This window comes from Ictalurus punctatus, chromosome 2 (genome assembly GCF_001660625.3).
Source record: "Ictalurus punctatus breed USDA103 chromosome 2, Coco_2.0, whole genome shotgun sequence".
Taxonomy (NCBI): Eukaryota; Metazoa; Chordata; class Actinopteri; order Siluriformes; family Ictaluridae; genus Ictalurus; species Ictalurus punctatus.
In genome coordinates, this window is record NC_030417.2 from 18,357,147 (window position 1) to 18,384,009 (window position 26,863).

The 26,863-nt window shown below is 38.3% G+C and overlaps 1 protein-coding gene across 1 annotated transcript; it reads left to right on the plus strand.

The window, feature by feature from the left end:
• The first annotated feature begins 1,613 nt into the window (after positions 1 to 1,613).
• cpxm1b (carboxypeptidase X (M14 family), member 1b) lies at positions 1,614 to 23,527 on the plus strand. The gene is made up of 14 exons (XM_017484896.3): positions 1,614 to 2,032; positions 2,931 to 3,053; positions 4,732 to 4,841; positions 6,452 to 6,591; positions 6,951 to 7,035; positions 8,867 to 9,017; positions 14,734 to 14,822; positions 16,967 to 17,090; positions 19,895 to 20,091; positions 20,284 to 20,463; positions 20,600 to 20,894; positions 21,360 to 21,499; positions 22,326 to 22,428; positions 23,044 to 23,527. The coding sequence occupies exons 1-14, from the start codon at positions 1,705 to 1,707 to the stop codon at positions 23,337 to 23,339; spliced, it is 2,361 nt and encodes a 786-aa protein (XP_017340385.1). The 5' UTR covers positions 1,614 to 1,704; the 3' UTR covers positions 23,340 to 23,527.
• The last annotated feature ends 3,336 nt before the right edge of the window (positions 23,528 to 26,863 follow it).

Genomic DNA, 26,863 nt, shown 5'->3' on the forward strand with positions numbered 1-26,863 from the left:
ATCCCAGTGCTGCCAGTGCTGGGCCCCTAAGCAAGGCTCTTACCCTCAGCTGCTCGGGTGTAATGAGATAAATGTACGCCGTTCTAGATAAGGGCGTCTGCCAAATACGGTAAAGGTACATGTAAGATGTTCATGTGTACTCATCAATGTCTCATCATGGCCTGTAGGTGGCGCACTGATCAAAGTAATATGAGCGCAGCAATTACACACTAATTTCATATATTATTATGTACAATAATACAGTACATAGTAAAAGCTAAAAAATAATAATAATAATAATAATAATTAAAAAAGAGTAACTATGATGATAAACCAAATGATGATAATGTGTTATACACATTATACATACTTATGGTCATTTCATAATAATAATAATAATTATTATTATTATTAATAATAATAATTATTATTAATATTATTATTATTAATGATAATAATAATAATAATAATAATAATAATAATTTACAAATTCCACAAATATTATATATTGTATAACACAGTGGTTCTCAACCAGGGGGGGAGATCGGAAGAGGGGCACAAATTGTTTTCAAGAAAAAACACAGACAGGGCATAATTTGGGTAATCTGTGTATTTTATTGCTTTTTAAATAGAATGTGCATAAATGACAAACCCCGCGTTCCCTTTCCCTTTTATCTAGCTGCCAGTGCAGACCAGTCCTGCAAATTTAGCGACTTTTCAGATCCCCTTTAGCGCCTAGCGACAAATCTAGCGACTTTTTGGACAAACCTTAGCAACTTTCCAAATGTGTCCAGTTCTGTCCTGCAAGCGAGGTCTTGCTTTCCCGCTGCACTCTCACCTCTCTCTGCGTCTGCTCTGTTCAGTGAAGGACTGAGAGCCGGAGATTTAACAATGTCTTGGATAACGAGACGCGCCCTTCGTCCCAATTTACATCATTCTTATGAGAATGGTTTAAGAACGCGAGACGAATGTAATGCAACATGTTTTACATGTAAAATAATCCACGTTATTACAGCCTAGTTCTCTTGTTCAAAGTAGTTCTAGTGTTCAGAAACATTTTTGAAATATTTAAAAAATCATAAAAGTGATAAAAAAATGTAATTTAAAAAGTACAAAAACACAAACGCAAAAAAATCTATCTATCTATCTATCTATCTATCTAAAACAGATTATAGAATAGGTTATATATAGGTTATATATAAATAGGTTATATAGATAGATTTTATATAGAATGGATAATCATTCTATATAAAATGATAGGCGGCGGAATGATGGGGGACGCTGGGGGGGTTTAGAGTTTGAGAACCTCTGATATAACATATATGGCACATAACTTAATAAAACTTAAATGCATAATAAATAATAATATTTAGTATTCAGTTTGTTATATTACATTATATCATATTAATGTGGTATGAGTGTTGATGGGTTGTATGTTGAATGTTAAGTTACAGATAAACATAAACAATTTTGTTACACTGATAGGTTAAAAATATCATTTTTGTGTAGATGTAAGATAAATGTCATGGCTTGGAAAAATCTTCTCACACAAGTGGATTTCTCATTAAAGGAAATAACTGTGCATGTGATGCATGGTTTGTTTGTTTTTTCACTTTTTTTTTCACTAACTGTGCATTCTGCAGACCCTCTACTCCAAGAAATGTGGTTTTCTGTGACATTAGCAGAGGTTTCGCACTCTGGGTCTGGAAGCCAAACAGTGCAGACATGGTTTCATCATGGCATCAGTCATTTATGTTATATTGCTTAAGTTTGCTCACGGGAGCTGAAATCATTCTGGGTGGCATTAACAGATCACCTACAACTCCTATAAATCAAACAGCATCTCTGCCTGGACCCACTGTGCTGATCAGACACAGAACAAGGAGCAATGAGAGAAAAGTCACTCCTACAAAACCTCCTGCGAGGATCTTCTCCACCAGGCCAAAGCCCACGAAGGTCCACTTCGGCACCGAAGATCTGGAAGAGACGATCAAGCCGAACCTGGAGAAATGGGTGTGGGGTAAAGGAGAAGAGGACGGGCCAAACAAGTTAGGTAAAATAATCTAAAATGACGTTAATAATTTCTGGATTGTGTACATCTGTATATTATGCAGGCATCATTTTGTAGGCATCATTAAGAGTAGTGTGAGTAAGCAATTCATTATTGACTAGAGGTATAATGATGTAAGATAGAAAGATAGTCTATTGTGAATGAGGAAAACTGAAGTACATATTAGTCATGCTCAGTTTTGGCCAGGCTGCAATGATATACAGGTGTGAAGCTGTACTGCGATAGTTTTTTTTTTTTTTTTTTTTTTAATCTAAAATAGCTGGAAAGATATAAAGGAATATAAGTTGGTGACAAATCAAATATGAAAGAATACACCTTCACCTCAAAAGTATATTTGCTGTCCAACGTTTGCGTCTTTTCTTTTGCCAGGTAGATATGGATTATATATAATATATATCTCACCCAAATATTACACAAATACCTTGCGTAATCTTCATATACTTTCTTTACATAACATCAATAAGCTCTGTAACCCCAATTTTAATAAACGATCCTGAATAAAAATAGCATGAATTCTTAACTCATCATGGTCAGCAAAGAGAAGCCTGAGGAAAAACTTGAGGTGTTCAACACCTTTGACTTTTAAACCATTTGAACAGATAATTTTTTTCAATCAGTAGAGCCATAAGGTTTAAGGTTCAACAAAAATTTAAAAAATGTAAAAATATTAAAGAAAAGCACATGAGTTCTGGACACCCTTGCACTTGAGCCCCCACTAAAGGTTCTTGGGTTGGGGTTGAGGAAAACTCTCTGTTGTAAGAGTCTACAGTTATCATTTAAACGTTTCCTCCAGTGTTCTAGATTCAAGTAAGTGGCAAGATTTCACAAACACATGGTGCAAATCAGGAAGAACCTCATCAGCCTATTTTGCCTTTGACAGCTAATCTAGCGAGGAGCTCTTTCAGGAGCGTTGGAAAGGAGCCCAAAAAGGTGCAAAAGAAGAGAATTTCTGCAAAATCTGAGAAACTCAAACCAAGAACGCCAGGGCCAGCCTTACCTCCAGGTAAATCTGTGACCTGAGATGAGCGTATGTGCTGGGTAAACTGGTATACAGTATGAATCGGATTGCTGAGAGCAATGCCACCATATTGAATACACTCCACTAGGAGTCTGTAGTTTAGGTATTAAGGCATTGGCTCTAGTTTTGCTTAGCCTTCCTAACACTTTCACCTCTACATCCAACACAGGAAATCTGTTTTGGTTTTCATTAGCTGTGTTAGCTAGTGTTGGTCGGCACCTAGCAAAAGTACCACACCGAGGGGAACAACGAAACAGGGTTCCATTCAAGTTGAACTAAACACTGCATATGTGAAAGCAGTCTTAAAGATCATCTTTCAACATGCTTTGCAGGGTTCTTTAACTTGTGAAATGGCAGAAAATGAGTCAAATTAGTGACACACCTTTACTTAAACACCCAGCACTGATTTTTGTTGCACCACTGACGCTTGAGACATTGGTTTGGATTTCCCCTCAAAGGAAGCACATCGTCCTTATCGTCCATCATCATATGAAAAAATGTCACTTGCTAAAAAACTAAGCAAACTACATTATGTTCCTTCTTGTGTCTTTTTCTCTTCTGTCTACATTTTTTTCTAAATTCATTTTTTTCCCTCTAACCTCTCCACCTCTCTCCCAGGGATCACAGAGGCTCATATTCTCCTTTGGATGGGTCATTTACGGTTATTTTTCATCTGAAAAGCAAAGGTGAAAGGGAAGCGAGAGAAAAGCGATCCACCATCTGTGTGTGAAAACAGTGAAAAATGAAAGAAAGTTCTCTTTAGTGAGGCTCTGAGGGCATTCACACGGTCATGTTTTCACACTGCTACACACTTGGCTGGGTCAGGAAGGCTCCAATCCAACACACTTCATATTAGTTATCTTTAAATCTCAGATTACGACCTGCACCTTTCCTGCCAAACCACAACTGTGCGAAATTAGTTTATTTAACTGGTGGTATCATGAATGGCTCTGTCAGCTCTGTGTGGCCTTTATGTTTAGGTGTTTGTTAGATGTTATATATATATTAGATGTCCTGTTTGGTTTAAGTATCTGATGTGAAGTTTAAGGCATAGTAGATTTTTTTAGAGGTACACGTACATCTTTAATAGCATAGCTTGCAACTCGGGAAGACATCACCACAATATGTTTTTTTTTTTATTCTTCCAGTACCTCATGTGACATTCATTAGCCACAACTCTGTGAAATAAAGTTCTTAAGTTCTGGAAAGTTTCTGGAGCTTCTTCAAATGTTCCTGCTATGAAAACGCACCTAATTATGACCGTCAGGGTTTGTTTTTGGACTCAAACTAAGAATTCAGTGCTGTTTTAAATTACCAGACTCTCTAGGGTAATCTAGAGTATTGTTCAATTACAGATAAGGTTGGGAAGCCAAATATTTAATAAATAAATAAATAAATAAGCATGCACATCTTTTTCCCCATCTCCATCGGTCTCCATTCTCTCTCTGTCTCTTTTGTTGATGCTTTTCTGTGCTTCTGCTCTTCATTGCTGTAATACCTGAGTTGTTGAACAAACACTGGCTCCCAATGAGTTCACATTTTTCCAATTCTTCTCTCGATCATTCATCAACACGCTGTCTGTTTTCCATACTTTCTACTTCCTGTTCTGTATATTAAAGCCGTGTTTCTAGCACATCCTATGTGTATGTGTATGTTTTCTCAGGATGCCCTCCCCTGGGTTTGGAGAGTTTGAGAGTTAAAGATGCCCAGTTGCAGGCCTCGTCATATAAACGCCGTGGTCTCGGACCCCACCGTGGCCGACTCAACATCCAGGCAAGACAAATGCTCATGTTATCCCAAGACAATCTCAAGATATCAACTAGATAAGAATTCAGACTAGCTGCTTTCTCTTGTTTAATTTTATGATGCATTTAATTTTATGTCCTTCCACAAATTTAATACATGCTTGTCAGATGGATAAATTTGTGCATGTAATCATTAAAGAAAACATACAACCAGACAACACTGCGATTTAGCTCATGTCAAAGATGCAATCCTTCACTTGCACATTTTTGTGAGTGTCATTAAAGTTTTTACACATGCAAACCTTTGGAAAATTTGCACCTAACTGTCAACAATTGTATATCATTATCAATGTCAATACAAATATGCCCCAAAGACATACACCAAACCTGAAATCTATATGACAGTGGTTCTAAGTGAGTCCATAGGCCATTCAAAATGGCAGTGGAAAAAGTAAGTGAACCTTTAGAATTAATAAATAGTTCAATCTTAATTTCATCAGTCCACAAAACATTTTGCCAATACCGATGTGGCGTGTCAATGTGCTCTTTTGCAAACTTCAGGCATGCAGCAATGTTCTTTTTAGTAAGCAGTGGCTTCCTTCGTGGTTTCCTTCCGTAGATACGTAGATTGTAGACTCATGAACAGAGATGTTAGCCAGTTCCAATGATGCCTTCAAATCTTTGGCTGGTATTCGGGGTTGTTTCTTTACCTCATTGATGAGTCTTTGTTGTGCTCTTGGTGTCATTTTGACAGAGCGCCAACTTCTTGGTAGAGTAGCAACAGTTCCAAAGTGTCTGCATTTGTATAATGTTTGTCCAACTGTAGACTGGTGAATTTCTAAAGTCTTTGAAATCACTTTGGAACCCTTTCCAGCTTTATGGAAATCAACAATTCTTGATCGTGGATCCTCTGAATGCTCTTTTAGGCGAGGCATGGCTCACATAAGCGTGTGCTTATTGTGCAGAGCAAACTTCTTGTGCAGAGCAAAAGTTTAAGGGGTTTTTATCAGTCAAAGTAGCTGTAGTCCACACCTCCAAACTAATTTTCTTAACGAGACTCCAGGTGTGCTAAAACCTGACTACAATTATCTTTTCTGAGGTCATTAATTCAAGGGTTCACATAGTTTTTCCACAAGCACTGTGAGGTTTTTTTTTGTTGTTCTCAATAAAGACATGAAAGATCAGAATTTTTTTGTGTTATTAATTTTAGACATATTTGTCAATACCCTTGATTTAGATGAAGATCAGATCACATTATATCACAAATTTATTCAGAAAACCATGAAATTCCAAAAGGTTCACATACTTTTTCTTGCCACTGTATTTAGGGGTCCAAGCATCAAAGTGAACACAGATCTGTTGTGTTCTTCTGGAGGAAAATTCCAGAATAGACAGCTCCTGTGCTTCAAAAAATATTATTTGAAATAATATTCATGAAATAAATCCACACTGAGGGGGTCTGTGGAATTTATTTTATAGTTACAGGATTTGTGGTTACATAAAGTTTGAGAACCACTGCTTATAAAGAAATGATAGATTGTATCTTCCACACTACCAACTGAATGTTTTGTGGTTGTTAGGATTAATTAACATACCATTCTTTCTCACTAAATAATGTCTCCTGGTTTGTATGTGTAGTCTGGTATTGAGGATGGAGACATTTATGATGGAGCTTGGTGTGCACTACATGAAGACAAGAAACAGTGGTTTCAGGTCGACGCTTTGAGAGCCACTCGCTTTACAGGGGTCATCATACAGGGCCGCAGTTCCATCTGGAGGTAGCAAACCATACAGACATTCAGTATTACACAGAAAAATACTGTACACACATTAATTAATTGTGTGCATATTAATTAACCACACCAGTTTGTGCTGTATGGGAAAATAAGCAAGGATGGGGTGGGAGGATTGAAAAACCTCAAAGCATAAACTGTTGGAAAAATTCAAGCTACAGCTTTAACCCTGACTGTAACACTGGAGACTCCTTAGAAAAATCCTGAAAACGTCACCATATCAACAATTACACCTGATATTTTTTTAATCCGTGTATGTGTAGCATTCAATTTACTAAAGTTAGAAAATCATACCAACGTCTGCTGCTGATACCTGATACTGTGTGCTAACTTTTCTGCTGTAGCTGGAATTGGGTTGAAACCTTCAAGATGCAGTTCAGTAACGACTCCATCAGCTGGAAACCATGCATGAACAGGACACAAGAGGCGGTAAGCTTCATGAACTTCTAATTCCTGGTAAAGCACTGCATTATTATACTGCAACATTATAGAGAATTATACTTCTCAATGTCTGCAAATCCTGACTTGATGGACTATGATGGATGGATGGATGGATGGATAAAGCAATTAGCAGGCTTATAAATGGATGGATAAAGCATTTAAGAAGCTCTATATATGAATGAAAAAATTCTATAATTTATGTGTTATAGATAGAAGGTTGTAGTATTTAAAAAGCATGATGGATGGATAGATGATTGGATGGATGGACAGATACTGCATTTAGGAGGTGGGATGGATGAAGCATTTAACAGGGTTATTAATGGATGGATAGATGGAGCAGTTAGCAGGCAGATGGATGGATGGACTGATGGATGGATGGATGGATGGATGGATGGATGGATGGATGGATGGAAAGTGTTATAAATGAATATAAAGCATTTAAGAAGCTCCATAAATGGATATTTAATAATATTTAATAATAAATATTTAATAAGAAGACATAATACGTGATCCAGATGGAAGGATGAGGCATTTAGAAAGCACAATGGATGGATGGGTGGCTGGAAGATAGCTGGCTAGAGCAGTTAAGAAGTTCTATTGATGGACAGAGCATTTATGAAGTATTATAGCTGGAGAGATGAAACATTTAGAAAATGTGATGGATGAATGGATGAGAGGATGGATGGATGCAGGATTTTGTAAGGCATGTAAATGAAGCATATAGAGCAAATGATAATTTCACTGAATATGGCTGGATGCTGCATCGAAGAGAAGGATACATAAATGGATTGATTTAGAAATTTGAAAACCTGATGGTTGAATGGATGGCTGGATGGATGGAAGGATGGATGGATGGGTTGGAGCAGTTAGAAAGTGCTATAAATGGCACATTTAGAAAACATTTTCAAAGTTCAGCAGATGGAGCAGTTAGAAATCCTGATGGTTGGGAAGAGTATTCCGAAAGCATGTCAGATGGATGGATGGATGGATGGATGGATGGATTTAATGCTGGGGCATGCATGACTTTATGGATAGACAGATCATTTCTGGATGGATGGATGATCAATTAGAAAGCATAAAGATAGGTAAGTGTTATAATAAGAAATGTAGATGTATGAATGGAGCATTTTATAAGCTAGCTAAATAGCCAGAAACATATCCAGAGTCTTTAAACGCTGAGAAATCTCTTCCAAGTTTTCCTTCATCTCTATCCTTTCCATTTAAACCTCCGTCTTTATTATTAATCACTGGGTGTGAGTGTACAAACAGATAAATCAGTTTCCTCGACACAAAGCTAAAGACTTTCGTTAGCTGATGTGTATTGGCTCAGGCATCACCATGGCACTGTATCATCTCCATCATTCAGCCAGCAGGACACACTCTCTCCTGGCAGCATGCTGGTGGCCCTGATACACATTTGGACATGGTGGCTGGCAGCAGTTAGCTTGATTAAGTGGCTCTGTTGGAAAGAACGGCTTGCCTGCCCACTGCTTCTTGCTTAACACCAGATTTTTGTGGGTGAAACCTGGCTAGCTACATCACAACAAACACCACAGAGTCAAATGCAGTTCTAGACTAGATGACCAGGTGAACACAATCTTTCATGCTAACACAACAATGTAACACTATCAAAATCCTTCATCTGTTTGGTTTCTATTAAAAGAAACAAAAGTCAGAGTCAAATTGAACATTTCCTGATGTGTGGACAACAGTTTGGCCCCACCCTGCATTTACAATGCTGTACCAGCTGTTACTTAGCCATGTGAAATTTGGGCTAGTTGAACTGAAGAGGTTCATATGCAGTCTTTCATGCTAACAGGTGTTTGAGGGGAATCGGGACACCGACACTCCAGTGCTGGCCATCTTCCCCGACTCTGTGGTGGCACGGTTCATTCGGATCAACCCTCAGACGTGGTTTAAAAATGGAACCATCTGCTTGCGGGCAGAAGTGTTGGGCTGCACACTACCAGGTAATAATCACAAATTTACACTGATTAAGAATATTAAAACAGCCTCAGGAATAGACATTTGTAAGAATTCATGTATAGGAGTGAGACTACAAATCTCAGACCTTTCCTTGAATTTTCAGAAAAATATTTTCCTTTCTAGAGCTATAATGATGGGCTATTTTCTATCACATGCAGCTGATTATTATATGTTCATTATTATAATGTGTGGAAAATGATGCACTGACTGACTTTATATATTTATTAAGATTTTTTTAAAAATAATTAGTTTACTTTTATTTAGTTATGGTCTGCACTTATATAGCGCTTTTATCCAAAGCGCTTTACACTGTGTCTCATTCACCCATACACACACCAATGGTAGCAGAGCTGCCATGCAAGGCGCTAACTTGCCATCGGGAGCAACTTGGGGTTCAGTCCCTTGCCCAAGGACACTTCGGTATGTGGAGTCATGTGGGCCAGGAATCGAACCGCCAACCCTACGATTAGTGGACAACCTGTTCTACCACCTGAGCCACAACCGCCCCTAGTTATAGTTATCTACCACCTGAGCCACAGCAAGTTATAGTTAGCTAGTCAGTCAGTTAGCTAATTTAGTTAGTTAGTTGCTAGTTGGTGTCCCATAATGAGAATTAGGACAATTGCAGTTACGAGCTTGAATGAAGAGTATAATATCCAGAGGGCAAGGCAAAAGACCTAAACAACGACAGGCAGTGGTCACACGATCAGGCAAACAGTACAAAACAGGCACGGCAGAGAATCAAGGTCAAAGGAGTAAACAAAATCAAAAACCAGACTAACAAACACTAGATCAAGGCTTGGTACACAACAGAGCAAAGCTCAACTGAACATATTACTTCACAAAGACATTGTGTGTGAGTCTCTTAAGTAGTGTGGTGTGATGTTGATTGTGACCAGGAACAGGTGTGTGTGATTAGTTTGTATGAGAAGCTGATGTGTCTGTGTGTTACATTAGGAGTTGTAGTCGTTGGCCATGTTTGTAGTTTGCGGTGCATTCTGGGAAATGGAGTCATGCGTTTGCCATGACATGACAGTTGGTTAGTTGCATTAGTTGGTTAGTTTTATTTGTTTCATTGTATTCATATTTATTTTTTTATGTTTTTATTGATTTGTTTGTTTCTATGTAGTTCCCCTTTCAAAGGGAACTCAACATTGCGTGAGCTTCATGCTGTGGAAAGCATCCTCACGCGTGATCGGTATCTGAAGCTTGTGTAATATCATGCCTATTTGTAGGCCTGCTGTGATCAGGTGACGTGGCAATTAAGTTGCATGATATAAAAACAGCACCTATGAATCTCACCGTCAGCCTTAAAGTATGTTCACACATTGGGCGACTCGCAGCAACAATGCGACTGGAGACCGTTCATTTCCAATGAGATCCGGCGACATGTGCGACGGCGACCATTAGCGACCAAATGTGGGCATGTCCAGCGACGAAGCAAAGTTGAGAAAAGTTTAACTTTATGCAAATTTGGAGCGACTTGGTGCAGTGACTATCAATGGGAGTGAAGAAGAATGAGCACACGTCATCCATGGCCACCCATGCTCACTAGCAGATGCAGCACCATTGTGGCAGTAACCAATTAGCTTAGCTTAACTTAGCTTAGGACCTTAGTGGGTTTAAAGCAAAAAAAACTAAAAAATAATAATAATGAAACATTCACTTTTTGTTGCAATTGAGAAAAATCCCAGTATAGCTCCTATCTTTGGCGAAGATTCCGTCTTGTCACTGCTTCGGTGCCTGGGAACAAGCAGCACCCAGCTGAACACTTCACCCAGAAAACACGGAGGCCATGGCCGAAGAGCTGTAGTCCGGTGAATGGTGAACGACACCTTGATGGTGACGCTCACTTACTGAGATAGGAGCTACAATGGGATTTTGCTCAGTTGCAGCAAGCAGTGAGAGTGTTTCATTATTATTATTTTGCTTTAAACGCACTAAGGCCATAAGCTAAGCTAATTGGCTTTTGTGCTTTTGCCGCAGGTAGATGGCTGAGCACACACCGCTTCTCCTTCATCTCGTAGGATATGATGCATGTATACACTGGTGAATTTTTTTTATAAGATCATCTCCCTCCAGAATGTTTTATTTCATCAACAAGAAAACTGGAATGTTAGTTGCACAACCCATGTTACTATGGCAACCAGTAGAAGGAATACCTGCGACTTCATAGTACAGCAGCTGATACATTTTCTGTGTGAAGTGTCTAGGGATGGAGCACGCCAGGGCAGCCTTGAGAGGTCTGCTTTGGAAAACCACAAAAAAAAAAAAAATCCTCTTTGAGTATGTTTCAAGCATATAAAGAGCTGCTTGAAGCGATTACTATGGCAGTTGAAAAACTAAACCTAGACTGGCATGGGGAAGAGGAAGTAACTCATAGCAGGCTGGATGAGCACTTTCTCCTCAGTGAGCATAAATCTCGCTCACACTGCAGAAAACTCCCTGTTTTTTCCAGAAGTGCATGATGAAATATCACAGTTCTGGGGAAAACCATACACTCGCTGTATTTATAACCTTGTGACGTCTGATTATTCGGCCAAGCCATATAAGGCCACGTCGGCGTTGGTGGGCAAGGCCTATGCAGCAACAGGTCTCGCTTGTGGGTAACTGTATACAATGACAGTGTTGCAGGCCTACCAAGCAGACCTGAGTGAGCTTGACATTCAGCAGAGGTCAGCCAGTTCCTTCCCAGTCGTGTTGAGTTCACAGAAGGTACAGAAGGTGCCGCCATCTGTGCAGCCACAGATGGCGCAGCCTCAGAGTGCAGACCGGGCAGCCACAGCCACAGCCACAGCCAGGCACAGAGTCCGATGTTAGCGCAGGAAGTAAGATCCCTCTAGGACAAAGGGGCCATAGATCATGTACCCTGTTCCCTGAGGTAGGGAGGTTTTCACAGACATTTTTTCCTGGTCTGCAAAAAATATGGGAGTATTTTATATCTATATCACCTGAACTGTACTCTCCGGACATACAGGTTCAAGATGCTGACACTCAAAGTTATTGTTCCACAGATTCAGTTCAAGGACTGGTTTGTGACGATAGAGTTAAAAGATGCATATTTCCACACAGAAATATCCCCCTATCACAGGAAGTTCCTGAGGTTTGCTTTAGTAGGCAATGCTTACCAATATAGGGTTCCTCCCTTCGGGCTAGCTTTATCCCCTTGCACCTTCACAAAGTGCATGGATGCCGTTCTGGCTCCCTTGTGACTCCAGGACATCCATGTACTAAACTACCTGGGTGACTGGTTAATTCTAGCACAATCCAGGGAACTGGTGATTCAACATCGAGATGTTGTTCTGGCCCACATGAAGAGTTTGGGCCTCAGGTTGAACCTCAAGAAAAGTATGCTTTCTCCTGTGCAGAGGACAACTTTTCTAGGGGTCATAACGGATTATATTATGATAAGGGTGTTTCTATCCCCAACATGCATACAGTCAATCTTATCAACATGTGCAAGATAAAGCTGGATCTGGGCATCCCCTCCAATCTCCACGAAAGACATTATGGGGTTTATGGCAGCAGCAGCCTTCTTACCATCACCGTCATACCATTGCACATGAGATCATTTCATTCTTTCTTCCTCAATTGGGAAGTCACCATGTGTTAGTTGTGACAGACAACACAGCGGTGATCTCATATATCAACTACCAGGGAGGGTTATGCTCACAGCCCCTGCTGAGGCAGGCACAACTAATTCTCCTCTGGGTGGAGGGAAAGTTTTTGTCAGTGAGTGCAATGTACATTCTGGGCAACTGGAATGTGGGGGCTGACATTGTGTTGAGGCAGAGGCTGAGACCCAGGGATTGGAGACTCCATCCACAAGTGGTGGATTCCATATGGTGGAGGTTCTGCCCAGCAGAAGTGGATGTGTGTGCCTCCGAGGACACAACACACTGCCCACTGTGGTTCGCCCTCACTCCTCCCACACCAATGGGGCTGGACACCATGGTGCACACGTGGCCAAGGTCATGTCTATATGCTTTTTCCCCCGATCTTGCTGCTCCCACAAGTACTAACAAGAGTTTGCCAAGACTGTGTATGTCTGCTGCTAGTAGCACCTTATTGGCCAGCTCGAATATGGTTCTCAGAGATAATATCCCTGCTAAATGGCACTCCTTGGGAGATTCCCGTCTGCAGGGATCTACTGTCATAAGCCAGAGGGCTGATTTATCACCCTCTGCCACAAATCTGGAAACTGTGGGTCTGCTCATAGATTCTGGTCTCGCAACTGAGGTTGTAGAGACCATGTTGAACGCTACAGCACCATCCATGAGGAAATTGTATGCACTCAAGTGGGGACTTTTTGTCTCATGGTGTGAGGAATGTCGGCTAGACCCAGTAAACTGTGCAATAGCTACAGTCCTGGAGTATTTACAAGGATGTTTCTCAGCAGGGTTGACTCCTTCTACAGTCAAGGTCTACATGGCTTTCACACAACATTGAGTTCCCTTAGAAAGGGAACGTCTTGGTTATGCTTGTAACCCTATTCCCAGAGAAGGGAACGAGACATTGCATAGCTTTGTCATAATGGGGCGTGCCTGAGAATTGAGTCTTCGCTTCAAATAATAGAGGCTGACAGCGTGGTTCACAGGCACCGTTATTATATCATGTGACGTGCTTAATTGCCACGTCACCTGATCACGGTAGGCCTATAAATAGGCATGCTGTTACACAAGCTTCAGATACCTTATTTTTTGTTTACTTAATGTATTTAGTTAGTTAATTACTTGCTTTGTATTTATTTTTGTTTATTTGTTGTTTTTTATTTGTTTTCTATACATTTATTTAGTTTATATTTTCTATTTATTTGTTTTGATTTGATTTGATTTGTTTTTATTTAGTTGTTTGTTTCTATGTAGATTTGTTTGTTTTGATTTGTTTTTATTTAGTTGTTTGTTTCTATGTAGATTTGTTTATTTTTCTTTTGTTTATTTATTTGTTTTATTTATTATGTTTTTATTGATTTGTTTGTTTTATATCGTTTTTATTTGTTCCTTTCTTGTTTTATTTATATATTTATTTGTTTGTTTGTTTTATTTGGTTAGTTGCTTTTATTTGTTTCTTTGTGTTCTGTTTATTTATTTTTATGCCTTTACTGATTTGTTTGTTTCTATGTAGTTTAGTTTGTTTTAATTAGTTTCTTTGTTAGTTTTGTTTGATATTATTTCTTTGTTTAATTAATGTATTTAGTTAGTTAGTTAATTAGCTTGTTTTTATTTATTTATTCATTTGTTTTCTATTGATTTATTTTGTTTTAATTTTCTATTTATTTTATTTGTTTTTATTTGTTATTTGTTTCCACATAGTTTTGTTTGGTTTTAGTTGTTTCTTTTGTTTTCTTTTGTCTTTTGTGTTTGTTTGTTTACTTCCTTATTTAGTTAGTTTTAAAGTAAACTAGTTTTACTTAGTTTTTAAGTAGTTTTTTGTAGATTTTATATATTTGTTTTATTTGTTTGTTTGTTTGTTTATTTATTGATTGTTTGTTTGTTTGTTTTTGTATATACCCAGAATGTTATTATTATTAGATTCTTCTCGTTGTGTTTTTTATCAGCTTTAAAAGTTAAAAATCCTGGCCTTATGAGAAAAGCTTACAGCGGGCCTAAGGGTTACAATAGGTGATTCCTTTTTCTAATTCCTATAAACTTTGTTTGAAATAAGGATAAATGGTGATATTGTTAAACCGCTCTCTCTTAGACCCAAATAGCTTTTACCAATGGCAAGTGGAAGAAAGAACACACGACAAACTGGACTTCAGACATCACAATTACAAGGAAATGAGAAAGGTAAGTTCTGACATCTTGAGGTACAGTAGCAGTCTTGATGCTGACATATGAAAATATAAGGCATGGCCGGGGTGTGGGGAGGTATTATTTATATGCATTATTTTCATATAACAGCACGGGCTGGAGTGTGTTATACCACATACCATTTAAACCACTTTGCCAATGATTAACTAATGTACAAAATTTCTCACAGCCCACGGTGGCTTAGTGGTTAGCATGTTCGTGTCACACCTCCAGGGTCTGGGGTTTGAGTCCCACCAGGGCCATGTATGTGTGGAGTTTGCATGTTCTCCCCGTGCTGCGGGGGTTTCCTCCAGGTACTCCAGTTTCTTTCCCCAGTCCAAAGACCTGCATGGTAGGCTGATTGGCATGTCCAAAGTGTCCATAGTGTATGAATGAGTGTGTGATTGTGCCCTGCGATGGATTGGCACCCTGCCTTGTACCCGATGTTCCCTGGGATATAGGCTCCAGGTGCCCTGTGACCCTGAAAAGGAGTAAGCGGTAGAAAATGGATGGATGGATTGACAAGATGTCTCATAGTTTATAGTTAGAGCTAATGTTGTGGAACATATGAGAGACTAGTTTGTTTCTGTTCTCACAGATAAACAGTGATTCCTTTACCAGTCTCACTCTCTCTCAAAAAGGCACTGTTTACAGAAAGCCTAAAATCTTCTGTCCTGAAGATTTTTCCTGTACTGATGAACATCGCAAAGCACCATGATTGTTATGAAGCACTTACAAGCGAGATTCCTTCCATAAATGTTAAATAGACAGAAAAAAGTCCCCACATCAACAATTATATGTTTTACTTTGTTAACAACAACATGTGTTTTTAATATATGTGTAGTATTAGTCATAGTATGTGCATCCAACGTATGCTCATATGTGCATATGAGCTGTTACCATAAAAAAAGATAATATGTTAGAAGAAGCGCATTAATATTAACCTGTTGTTTATGTTACAGCTGGAACTACCTGTGCTGTGATACAAAAATAATGCACACCTTCTGACCAATCACATTCAAGCATTCAGCCACGCTGTGGTATAAATCTCATCAAATGCAAATTTAAAATTTGTGTCTATATATAATATAATGGCAAAGTACTCTCAAATGCTTGAATATTTCCAAGTGATTCTTCTTGCCTACTTGTCACATTTGGTTGGATTGAAGCGAGTGCTTTGGCAGAGCCGCTCAGGTTCCTGGTGTCTGACTGGGTTCTGAGGTTCACCACACTCACCAGAAAACAAATATTACTCCAAGCTCTTATTTATTCTCATGCTGTACTCTGAAAATAACCACCAACCAGCAGGGAACAGTGGTCAACACTAGCGTTAATGTTTATGTCAATATATTTCAATTTTGGCTTAGAAAGAAAGAATAGGAACAACTTTCTGCAAAATTCCCATCTTTAGGAGGTGTTCTGGATAAGAACTGTTGGTGTGACGAATTATCAACATGACAGTATAATCTGATCTGAAATAATTACGTCATTAACTATTGTTAAATGTTAAATGAACTATTCAAAAAAAAAGGTTATGTCCTGTAGATGTGTGTGATATGACAGTAAAGTAATGCAAATGCATTTTTTAAAAATAATTATGGATGGATGGATTTTTGGATGGATGGACAGATGCTGCATTTAAGAGGTGGGTGCATGGCTGGATGGATGGATGAAGCAGTTAGGCTTAAAAATGGAAGAATGGATGGATGGTTGGAGAAGTTAGCAGGCAGATGGATGGGTAGATGGATGGATGGGTGAATGGATGGATGGATGGATGGAGCTGATAGAAAGTTCTATAAATGGATGGAGAAAGCATTTAAGGATCTCTACAAAGGGATGAAACATTTAAGAAGTGTTATAGATGGAAGGATGAAGCGTTTAGAAAGCACAATAGATGGTTGCTGGATACAGCAGTTAAGAAGTACTATAGATGGACAGAGTATTTATGAAGGGTTATAGATTCTAGAAGTGTAGTTACCACCTTAGTGTTATATCGCATTTTATTTTAGCATGTACCGTGATACAGTGTCTCGGTCGGTTATTAATTCGTGTTGTTGTTGTTTTTTTTCTTCTAACCTTCGCAGACTGGAAGATTTAACTACCTGTGACATCATTCACGTTATTGTACTGATCTTTTCTAGCTAATGAGGTCAGTGAACAAGGCTTGTCCAGACATCACACGCATCTACAGCATCGGGAAGAGCTACATGGGCCTGAAACTGTACGTGATGGAGATCTCTGATAACCCGGGCAAACACGAGTTGGGTGAGAGAGAACCTGGTCACATCTGTGTTCACTGTAAATTGTCAAAAAAAACATCATTTTTAAATATAATATAAGAATCTAAGGTGGACTGTTACAAAGCACTGACACTGGAGACTCCTTCCATAAATGTTAAATAAACATCAATTTATCAACTTAACATAATCAACGATTACGTACAACATTCCTGTGAATGAGCTGTTACTATAGAAACGATAACGTATTAGAACAAGCATATTAATATAAACCACTATTGTCAGAGCTGCTGTTATAGAAAATGAATCAACACCTCCTAAACAATCAGAACTGAGAATTCAACAGTGCAATGATATATCAAGTTGACAGGTTCTTCACTTTGTGTGATATGCTTTTCATATAAAACATTGAAGAATCCTGCAATCAGAGCCAAGGTCAAAGGTTAACACAGAGCCGGGCTTGGATTCCTTCCTGGAAGGGGGATCTGAAAGACTCCATGCTGAATGGGTGAACAGTTCTCCAAACCTCAAGGGCAGAGAGGAGACCTTCACCTTCATAAAAAGCTCTTTTGAGGTTCAGCACAGACTCGGCTTGTTCTAGAAACATTTCACAGCCAAATCTGTATTTGTTTAACACAAGCTTCATCATGTATAGATGCAGCAAAATCTGAGTTCCAGCTCAGATAGCTGAAGAGTTACACAGTACAGCCATTTTGAAAAGCTGCAAGAAGGTGAAGTGTGTGACTGTATTTCCTGCTAATGAACAACTATCTATAGAATTATGTGCAGAACAGGTACGAATTTGTTTGTGGTTTATTTATGCTCATAGTTTTGTTTTTTTAATCTGAATCACTTGCTAAAACACAGCTACGCTTTGTGTTATCACATTAGCACTCATACCTAAGAGCAAGATGAGAAAACTAAATAAACTAACTATAGATAGCTAGCCAGTTTTATACACTGTCTGTTAGATTTTATAGTAAAGAGTGAACTGAATAACAGAGCTAGCTAGCTTAAAAAATTTAGCTAAGCTGCCTGTCAGATTCAGATAGATATATTTAAGATGTAAACTCTCAATTTCTGTCAGGAATACTCAAGATATGATTGCTAATCAATACTAAAGAAAATGTTAGCTGTGAGACTGACAAAATCTGGTATTTTCATATTAAGTATTTCTACTTATTTCCTACTTCTACAGTATTAGAGGGAGAAATGACTTGAAGTGGTCCAAAATTGTATATTTTAGTTCTTTGAAATCTTTTCAAAACCTCATTTTGAGTGTTTATGTTACCAGTTTCATGGATTTCCCCATTTTATGAGCCGTGTGTGGGTGCATTTTGATGCAGTGCAGCGCTGTTTTAGGGAAGGTGCCAGATTTCAGACCCCTTTGTTAGTGGAGACTTAAAAGACAGAGTAGAGAGAGATGCGTATTAGAGAGAGGGAGAGGAAGAGGGAGAGGGAGGGGGGCACTGAGGTCGTGTTTCATTAGTCTCACATCTGTTCGTTTACCGTAATGTAGCTGTTAGCTTCTCCTGTGAAATTTTCAGGTTTCAGCGTTTCAGTAGTTGAGGGCTGAAACAACATTCCAGTCAAATTATATGCAGTGATTTTAAGACACCTCTCTATCATTTGCATATGCAAATATCACTTGTGACATCACTCTGTGTTGTTACGCTTGATGAGACCCCTTTTATTTCTATTTGTTCAGGTTTCAAATAGTAACACTACATTCTTCCAGACAAAATGTTTTTTGTAGCTTTCGGATTTCTTTCGTAGTTCCTAAAGAGGTTCTACTTAAAACCTTTGTTACCTCATTCTCTCTATTTTTTTACTGATCCGATGTAGCGTCGCACTTTTCAACCTAGCTATCAGATAATATTCATTCTTAGATACGAAGAAACCACTATGTTTTAGAGTTCTACACATAACCTTTCAGGGTTCTCCCAGATGGACAAACTGAAGTGTGATTTGGGGTCTTAAATGCTACTATTTAAAAATCTGTTTTATACATAATATAAATAAAACATTAATATGGTGGATTATATTGACAAAGGGAGGTACATTCACCTTTGCCAACATGTTTCTTGGCTCCTTGTTGCTATGGCAACCTCACAATGTTAGTTTTATTTTAAATATAATCATATATAATGAATATTACAAAAGGAAAGATTTGCAGGCACCTTAATTTACCTGGCAAACAAATATTAAATACTAAATAATTAAAGGTGCTTCACAAAGACAATTAAAATGTATTTATTTGATAAATATTTGTTTTTTATATAACAATAAACACTATAAATATTTGACATTTATTAAAATGTATTGTTTTTTTTATGTAATAGAAACCCAAATAAAAGATATTTATTTGTTATTTATTTATTTATAACACCCAAAGTCTTTTTACAAAGCATGAAACACAAAAAAAAAAAAAAATCTTAAATAAATAAATATTAAACTTAAAAAAAAAGAAAAAAAAAAAAACTTTGTACATTTTATGTTAAACTTGTTAAAGTTACTTTGCTAGGACAATACTGTGCAGAAGTCTTGGCATTCTAATTATTTTTAAAATAAATTTTGTCTTAGAAGTTTATTCTATGCCCTTTGCATTAGTGTTTAAAATAATAATAATAATAATAATAATAATAATAATAATAATAATAATAATAATAATAATAATAATAGGTTTCCAAAGAAAAAACTTTTGTATGACTCTACTAATCACAGCAGCACAAAACACCATGCTATCTCAGATTAAGTGTTACACACTCAAACCGTTCTGAAGTAGATTGTGCAGGTGTGTAAATAGTAAAAGTGCTCTGTTGCCCCCTACAGGCGAGCCGGAGTTCCGCTATGTGGCAGGGATGCACGGAAACGAGGCTCTGGGCCGAGAGCTGCTGCTGAACCTGATGCAGTACATCTGTCAGGAGTACAAACAGGGCAACCAGCGCATAGTCCATCTAGTTAAGGAGACTCGTATCCACCTACTGCCCTCCATGAACCCTGACGGCTACGAGATGGCCTACAAGAAGGTGCAGTCAGTCCCACAATCCTGAATCTCAATATACACATCTGCATTATTTGCTTTATTTTTAAAAAAAATTGTGTTCAGATGAAGGTAACTCATGGCCACTAACTTTATCCTAACTTCATGATGCTGACAGGAAACTCGGCCCGTGTTTTTTAGTGTGCATTTGGATTAGCGTGTGCTGTTTGGTCTTCAGGGATCCGAGCTAGCTGGCTGGGCTCTAGGTCGTTTCAGCTATAAAGGCTACGACATGAACAATAACTTCGCCAATCTGAACTCTGTGATGTGGGATGCCATGGAGCTGGAGACGGACAAGTCGAAACTCATCAACCATTACATCCCTATTCCTAAACAGTACACATCGAAGGATGCTTTGGTGAGTAAGAATTAATAGCCTATGAACATGTTGTAAAACTTGTATCACTGGTAGTGACCTTAAAGTAAGGGAATAAAACATGTTGTGTCACCTCAGTGACATTGTGTTGTTGTTTTTTACTATTGGACTGCTGAAGGTGGCCTCGGAGACACGTGCGGTTATCAGCTGGATGCAGTCGATCCCCTTCGTACTGAGCGCCAACCTGCATGGCGGTGAACTGGTGGTCACATACCCGTTCGACATGGCGCGAGACTGGGCTCCTCGCGAACACACCCCCACCCCGGACGACAGCTTCTTCCGCTGGCTCGCCAGCGTCTACGCCAGCACCAACCATGTCATGTCCAGTCCAGACCGCCGGCCATGCCACAACAAGGACTTCACTAGGCAAAACAACATTGTCAACGGCGCTAACTGGCACACGGTGCCCGGCAGTGGGTATCTAGAAAACAGTATAGGCTGTTTTCTAGTATAGGCTGTTTAACACTTCCTGTTAAAATTCTAATGTCAAATGAAGTAGGTTAGATGTGTAAACACCTCTATCCTGACAATGTCTCACTGTTACAAAGTGCTGACACCAGAGACTCCTTCCAGAAAACTTCAGCATAATTATCATAATAATTAAATAAACTTATTTAAGGGAAATAAAGCTTGTTAACAGAACCTTAATGCTCCTTAAAGTGTAAGATTTAACAAGTTGCAGAGAGGTCTCCATTTCTCTAAATCACATAAACTCACATACAGCCACTTTAAAGTGGAATAAATAATCTGTAATTCTGCATTGTTCTGATAAACTACTGAAGGTGCAAAATTATCCTTGAATTATCCGAAAGTCTGCCATGTTCCAGAAGTGTCTCTAGCTGAATAATTTAACGGCTGTGATTTTTATCATTCTACAGGCATGAACGACTTCAGCTACCTGCACACGAACTGCTTTGAGGTGACGGTAGAGCTGTCGTGTGATAAATTCCCTCACGCCAGCGAGCTGCCTCTTGAGTGGGAGAACAACAGAGAGTCGCTGCTGGTCTACATGGAGCAGGTGATATCTTCTCCTTATTTCCTGATCAGTATGAGGCATTATTATAATTTTTATTTATTTCTGATGGCAGAGGGAATGGAACTGACACTACCATCACTATTTATTGAGACTTATAAACGCAAAACATTTCTAATACATTTGTTATTCTCAGGACTAAACATCCTGAACAGGCATCTTCTTCTTTAGTCTTCTCATATCACAGCAAACCAGTGACTCCATTCCCCAGAATGCACCACGAACTACAAACATGGCCGATGAAGACTACAACGCCCAAATTCACACACAAACAGTTCACCTGAATTCTAATTAGAGACACCTGTTTCCAATTGCACGTTCACCCACACCACTCCTTTATAGATGGTTCACACAATGTCTTTGCTAAGTATATGCTCAGTTAACTAGCTCTTTGTCGATACCAAGCCTTGATATCGTGTTAGATTTTCTGGTTTTGATTTTGTTCTTGTTTTTTTGACTTTGGCTCTCTGCCAAACCTTGTTTTGACCTCTGCCTGTTTAAACTTCTGTCTTAGCCTCCATTTTGTGACAAGGCTGTGTTCATATTCATTAGAGATCAAGCCAAGCACATAAGGTTTTATGTATATTTCAATGTTGCTCCATGTCTTATTTATAATAAATAATTAATTATTATCCTAACTAGGTATTTCTAACTTATTTGTTACTCTCAGGACTAAAAACAATTACCTTAGCAATGTATGTTCATTAAAAAGACTGAGTTAGGCATATAATTTTATTGTGGAAAAATTATAGTTAACATTAGTTTCATGTTTAGTAAAGATTTTACATTTTGACATTTTTATACTTCACAGGTCCACCGAGGCATTAAAGGAGTCATAAAAGACAAAGACACCAAGGCTGGAATCTCAGACGCCATCGTTAAGGTGGACGACATCGACCATCACATCAGATCTGGTGAGGGAAATCGAACAGAGCGAACTTGAACTTAGACATTTTTCTAGTAACAAAGGTACGATCCAAGTGCAGAGTTTATTTTGGAATAAACATTGGACACAATCGTAGTCCTAAAACAGACAAAAGAGCCCAAAATTATACAGACAAATAATCTGCAATCAAAAGCAAGAGAAATAGCCTACACAAAGGACATATCAGAAACAAAAAAAAAGAGATATGAAGGCTGAACTGATGATTTGAAAGAAGGCAAGACTTCACAATGGGCTAATAAAAACTGTGAGTATATAAACAGAAAGGAATGTCATTTACTACTTTAACCAGTGCTGTTCTACAAGTCTATCATACCCAAAACACATTTAACATTTTGTAAACACATGCAAATCTTTGTATATTTGCATAAAATGACATCATTATGCTCTGTAATCTCGTATCCGAGGAATAATAGCCTACCAGAAAAGAAAAAAGAGCTTCTATGGAAATGATAATATTAGAACCAGCACACTAATATAAATCTGTGATTTGTAATTGCACTACTGTCAGAGCTGCTCTTATAGAAAATTAATCAACACCTTCTGACCGGAATCCAGCATTTTTATAATCGTTTTATATCTCCAGCATCTGAGGGGGATTACTGGCGCCTGCTGAACCCTGGGGACTACACGGTGACTGTGCTGGCGGAGGGATACGTGCCGGTCACGCGCTCCTGCAGGGTGGAATACGAGTACTACCCCACCATCTGCGACTTCCAATTATCCAAAACGCCCAAGCAGAGGCTGCGTGAGATCCTCGCCAAGGGGGGAAAGATCCCCAAAGGGCTGCAGCTCCGACTGCGCCAGCTGTATCTGCACAAAGCGGGTGCCAACAACCGACAGCGGACTGCACAGCAGCGCGTGGTCAGGAAAACACGTTAACCTTTGACCTGTTTTGCAGGGCAGATACAGGACACTTTTGTGTTATGAATTAGATTTGGGATAAATGTTACATTCCCTGTAATTAAGGATTGCAGTGTTCATAAGCAGCACGTTATCAATCAAATGTTTTATCTCATTCTTTTTCAGTCTGGAACTGATGTTTTTAAAGAATAAAATTAAAGTTTGAGCGCTCACAAAGTCACAGTTGTGCATTATTTCTTGTAAGAATTATTTGTTCTGTTTGTGAAGTATTTTTGTTTGACTTATTGAATTGTTTAACCATTTACAAATATTTCATGTAGAATTCAACCTCACCAGAAGAACACTGAGAACAGATAAATGTCACTTTCTTTGTTTATTCTTAATTCCTATTTTATTTCGGCAGTTAACTAGCCTCTATGGTCTATAGCAGAGTTTCCCACTCTGGTGTGCTGTCTGATGAGAGCAGGGGTGCCGTGTGAAAATCCTTCAAACGTTTCTAAAATGTGTATAAAACACTTAATATATGTGAGAAATGTCTGAAATGATGACACAGAAATAAGACAGACCGACACACTCATAACAATAATTTATATAGCCTATGTATAATTCCCGCCCCCTCGCTGACCTGTCAGCAGCACGTGAACATCAGTATGCGTAACATATTCGCGTGTTTTGTTTTGTTTTTTTATCCTAATAATTATCGTGTGATGATGTGTGTCTAGAGCAAAATAATATTGAAAGATTTCTTAAAAGAAAAGCTCCAGATGCTTGTGGACCATCAAGTTTATCCTCATGGAGCTAACGCCTTGCTTATGCTTTCTCCTGGATCCGCAGCGTGAGACTCCACTGACTGCGTGCGCACCTCCTTTATACTTGACGCGCACGCGGTTGTAATATTCTTTGAAACGAAAGGGGGCGACTCTGAGTAATCGTCCTATAAACCAACAGGAAGTAGCTGAGAGAAGAAGTAGTTTGTCGAGCAACCATAGCAACGCTTACAAACATGGCGTCTCGCGTGGACTTGCTGAATATTGAGGAGGAATTATGTTTTTTTGATGTTTTCAGTAATCTTCCCTAAAACCCATATGAAAAAATAGCTAAGAATAACATAAAACACAGTAAACCTTGAGATCATCACTCTACATTACAACAAAATATAGCTATACATATGAAAACATGTATAAAACTAAATTGGACGACCTCGATATTTTTTATTATTATTTTATTCCTTTCATTAAGATTTTTATTAAACATGGACCTTTGCTTTCATTAAATAGACTTATTATTTATTGTAGGTTCATTTTTAAATGTTAGCAATTACTGTAGACAAGCAAAAAGTGGGAGCTTCCTGCAATTTCTCACATTTTCAAAATCAGGTGATTATTATGTTCGTCCATCAGTGTAAATGTCTCTTTATGTATAGAGACAAAAGAAAGTTATGACCGAATGATCACTCTGTATGTTCACCCATCAGTGTAAATGTCTCTATGTATAAAGACAGCAGAATGAGGTTTAATCACTGTGCCTCATAGTGTAGTGTAGTTACTGTGTTTATTTGTGAAGACACTGATGAATGAAAACATGGTTCACCCCCCCAAAAAAAAAAAAAAAAAAAAAACTTCCAGCTTTGGCTTTATTCTTTCAGCAGTATATACAAAGCGAATCGAAATCCCTATTTTTAAAACCTTTCCATGAATTCTGTGCCATCTGGCTATCTCTATGGTCCCGCATGGATGTATCATAGAGATGCCTGTACAATCGTACCTTTCGGTAAGAGTCACCTCGAAGTCATTCAATTTCCGGATCCGGCTCCGCGCGTCAAGTTCGCTGGACCGCCCATTTCGCGATGACGTTTATTATTGTTTTTTGTTTTGTTTTGTTGTTTTTTTTACCGCGCGATCCATCGCGCTATTGTGGACGCTTTGAGTATAAATCAGGCTTAACGCTGTCTAGCATTAGTGTTTGTGTAGGCTGCCACCAGCCTGGACTGTTGACACAAGGCAGGTTGGGTCCATGAATTTGGCTTGTTGGTGCCAAATTCTGATCCTACCATCTGTGACCAGGCTACATTTTTCCAGTGTTCAGCTGTCCAGTTTTGGTAACCTGTGCCCACTACAGCCTTAGCTTTCTATTCTTGGCTGACAGAAGTGGAACCAGACATTGTCTTCTTCTGTTGTAGCCCATTCACCTCAGTGTTATCGCTATTGTACAGAGTGCTTATCTGAGTTACTGTAGCCTTTATGTTTGCTGAAACAAGTCTGGCCATTCTCTGTTGACCTTATCAGCAAGGTTTTTCCTCCACAGAACTGCTGCACACTGGATGTTTTTTCTTTATTGCACCATTCTGAATAAACTCTAGAGACTGTTGTGCGTGAAAATCTTAGGAGATCAGCAGTTATACAAATACTTAAACCAGCCCATCTGGCACCAACAACCATGCCAAGGTCAAAGTCACTGAGATCACATTTTTGCCCATTCTGATGGTTGATGTGAACTTTACCCAAAGCTGCTGGCCATATCTGTATGATGTTATGCACTGCACTGCTGCCACACAATTGGCTGATTACAATAAAATGTTATTGGAAAATCAGTTGATTACTTTTCTATTGCACAACCTATTTCTGTATGCCTATTACACCACAGCGATTTGTCAACAATTTAAACTTTTATTAATTAAAGAATGACATGTCATACTTATGTCACACTCAATTTATGGTTACATTTAATGTTGTGGAACCTCTGCGCAAAAAAAGTTATAGCAGCTATAGCATTCGCTCCCTCACAGTTAATTTTTTCCCCTCTGTTAAAGTAATTTATTCAAATAAGTGATGATTTAAAGTTACAGCTTTACTTGACTGTTGCAAAGCACTGATGCAGGAGACTCCTTCCATAAACGTTAAATAAACGTTTTCTGTAAGGAGACGTTTATTTAACATTTATTAAACCTTGCCATATCAACCATTATACATCATTATTTTTTCATCCATACATGTAGACTAAAATGGAAATGATAAGGTCTAATGAATTAAAAATATAAAAAACAATTGTATAAGACCAGCTGACCAATTAGAATTTAGATTTCAAACAACAAAAATGTTTTTCTTATACTTGTAGGACATAAAAAAAACAAGTCCAAGTTTATATATTACATAGAATTATTCATAGAATAAATTATGTTTCTTAAAATGTAAAATTACATATCTAGCCTACAACGATGATAGACAGTGATGAAATATTGTCAATAAATTTACGTAACCAATGAAAGAATGTTTGTGTCCAGCAGGTGGCGATGTGTTCTTATTTTATTTATTTATTTTAACACTGTCTATATTTACACAAACGATTAAAAATGTTCTGTACACTAATATTAGTCGCTTGAATCATTCGCATGAACGCTATGGCTGTATAAAAGTTACATTAAATTAAATCAAATTGTCAATAAATGAAAAGAAGACATTTTCCCCGCCTCCTGCTCTAGGGTTGGCTAATGCATCACACGCGCCTTTTTTGATTGGAAGTTCGTCCTCTCACTATAACAACAG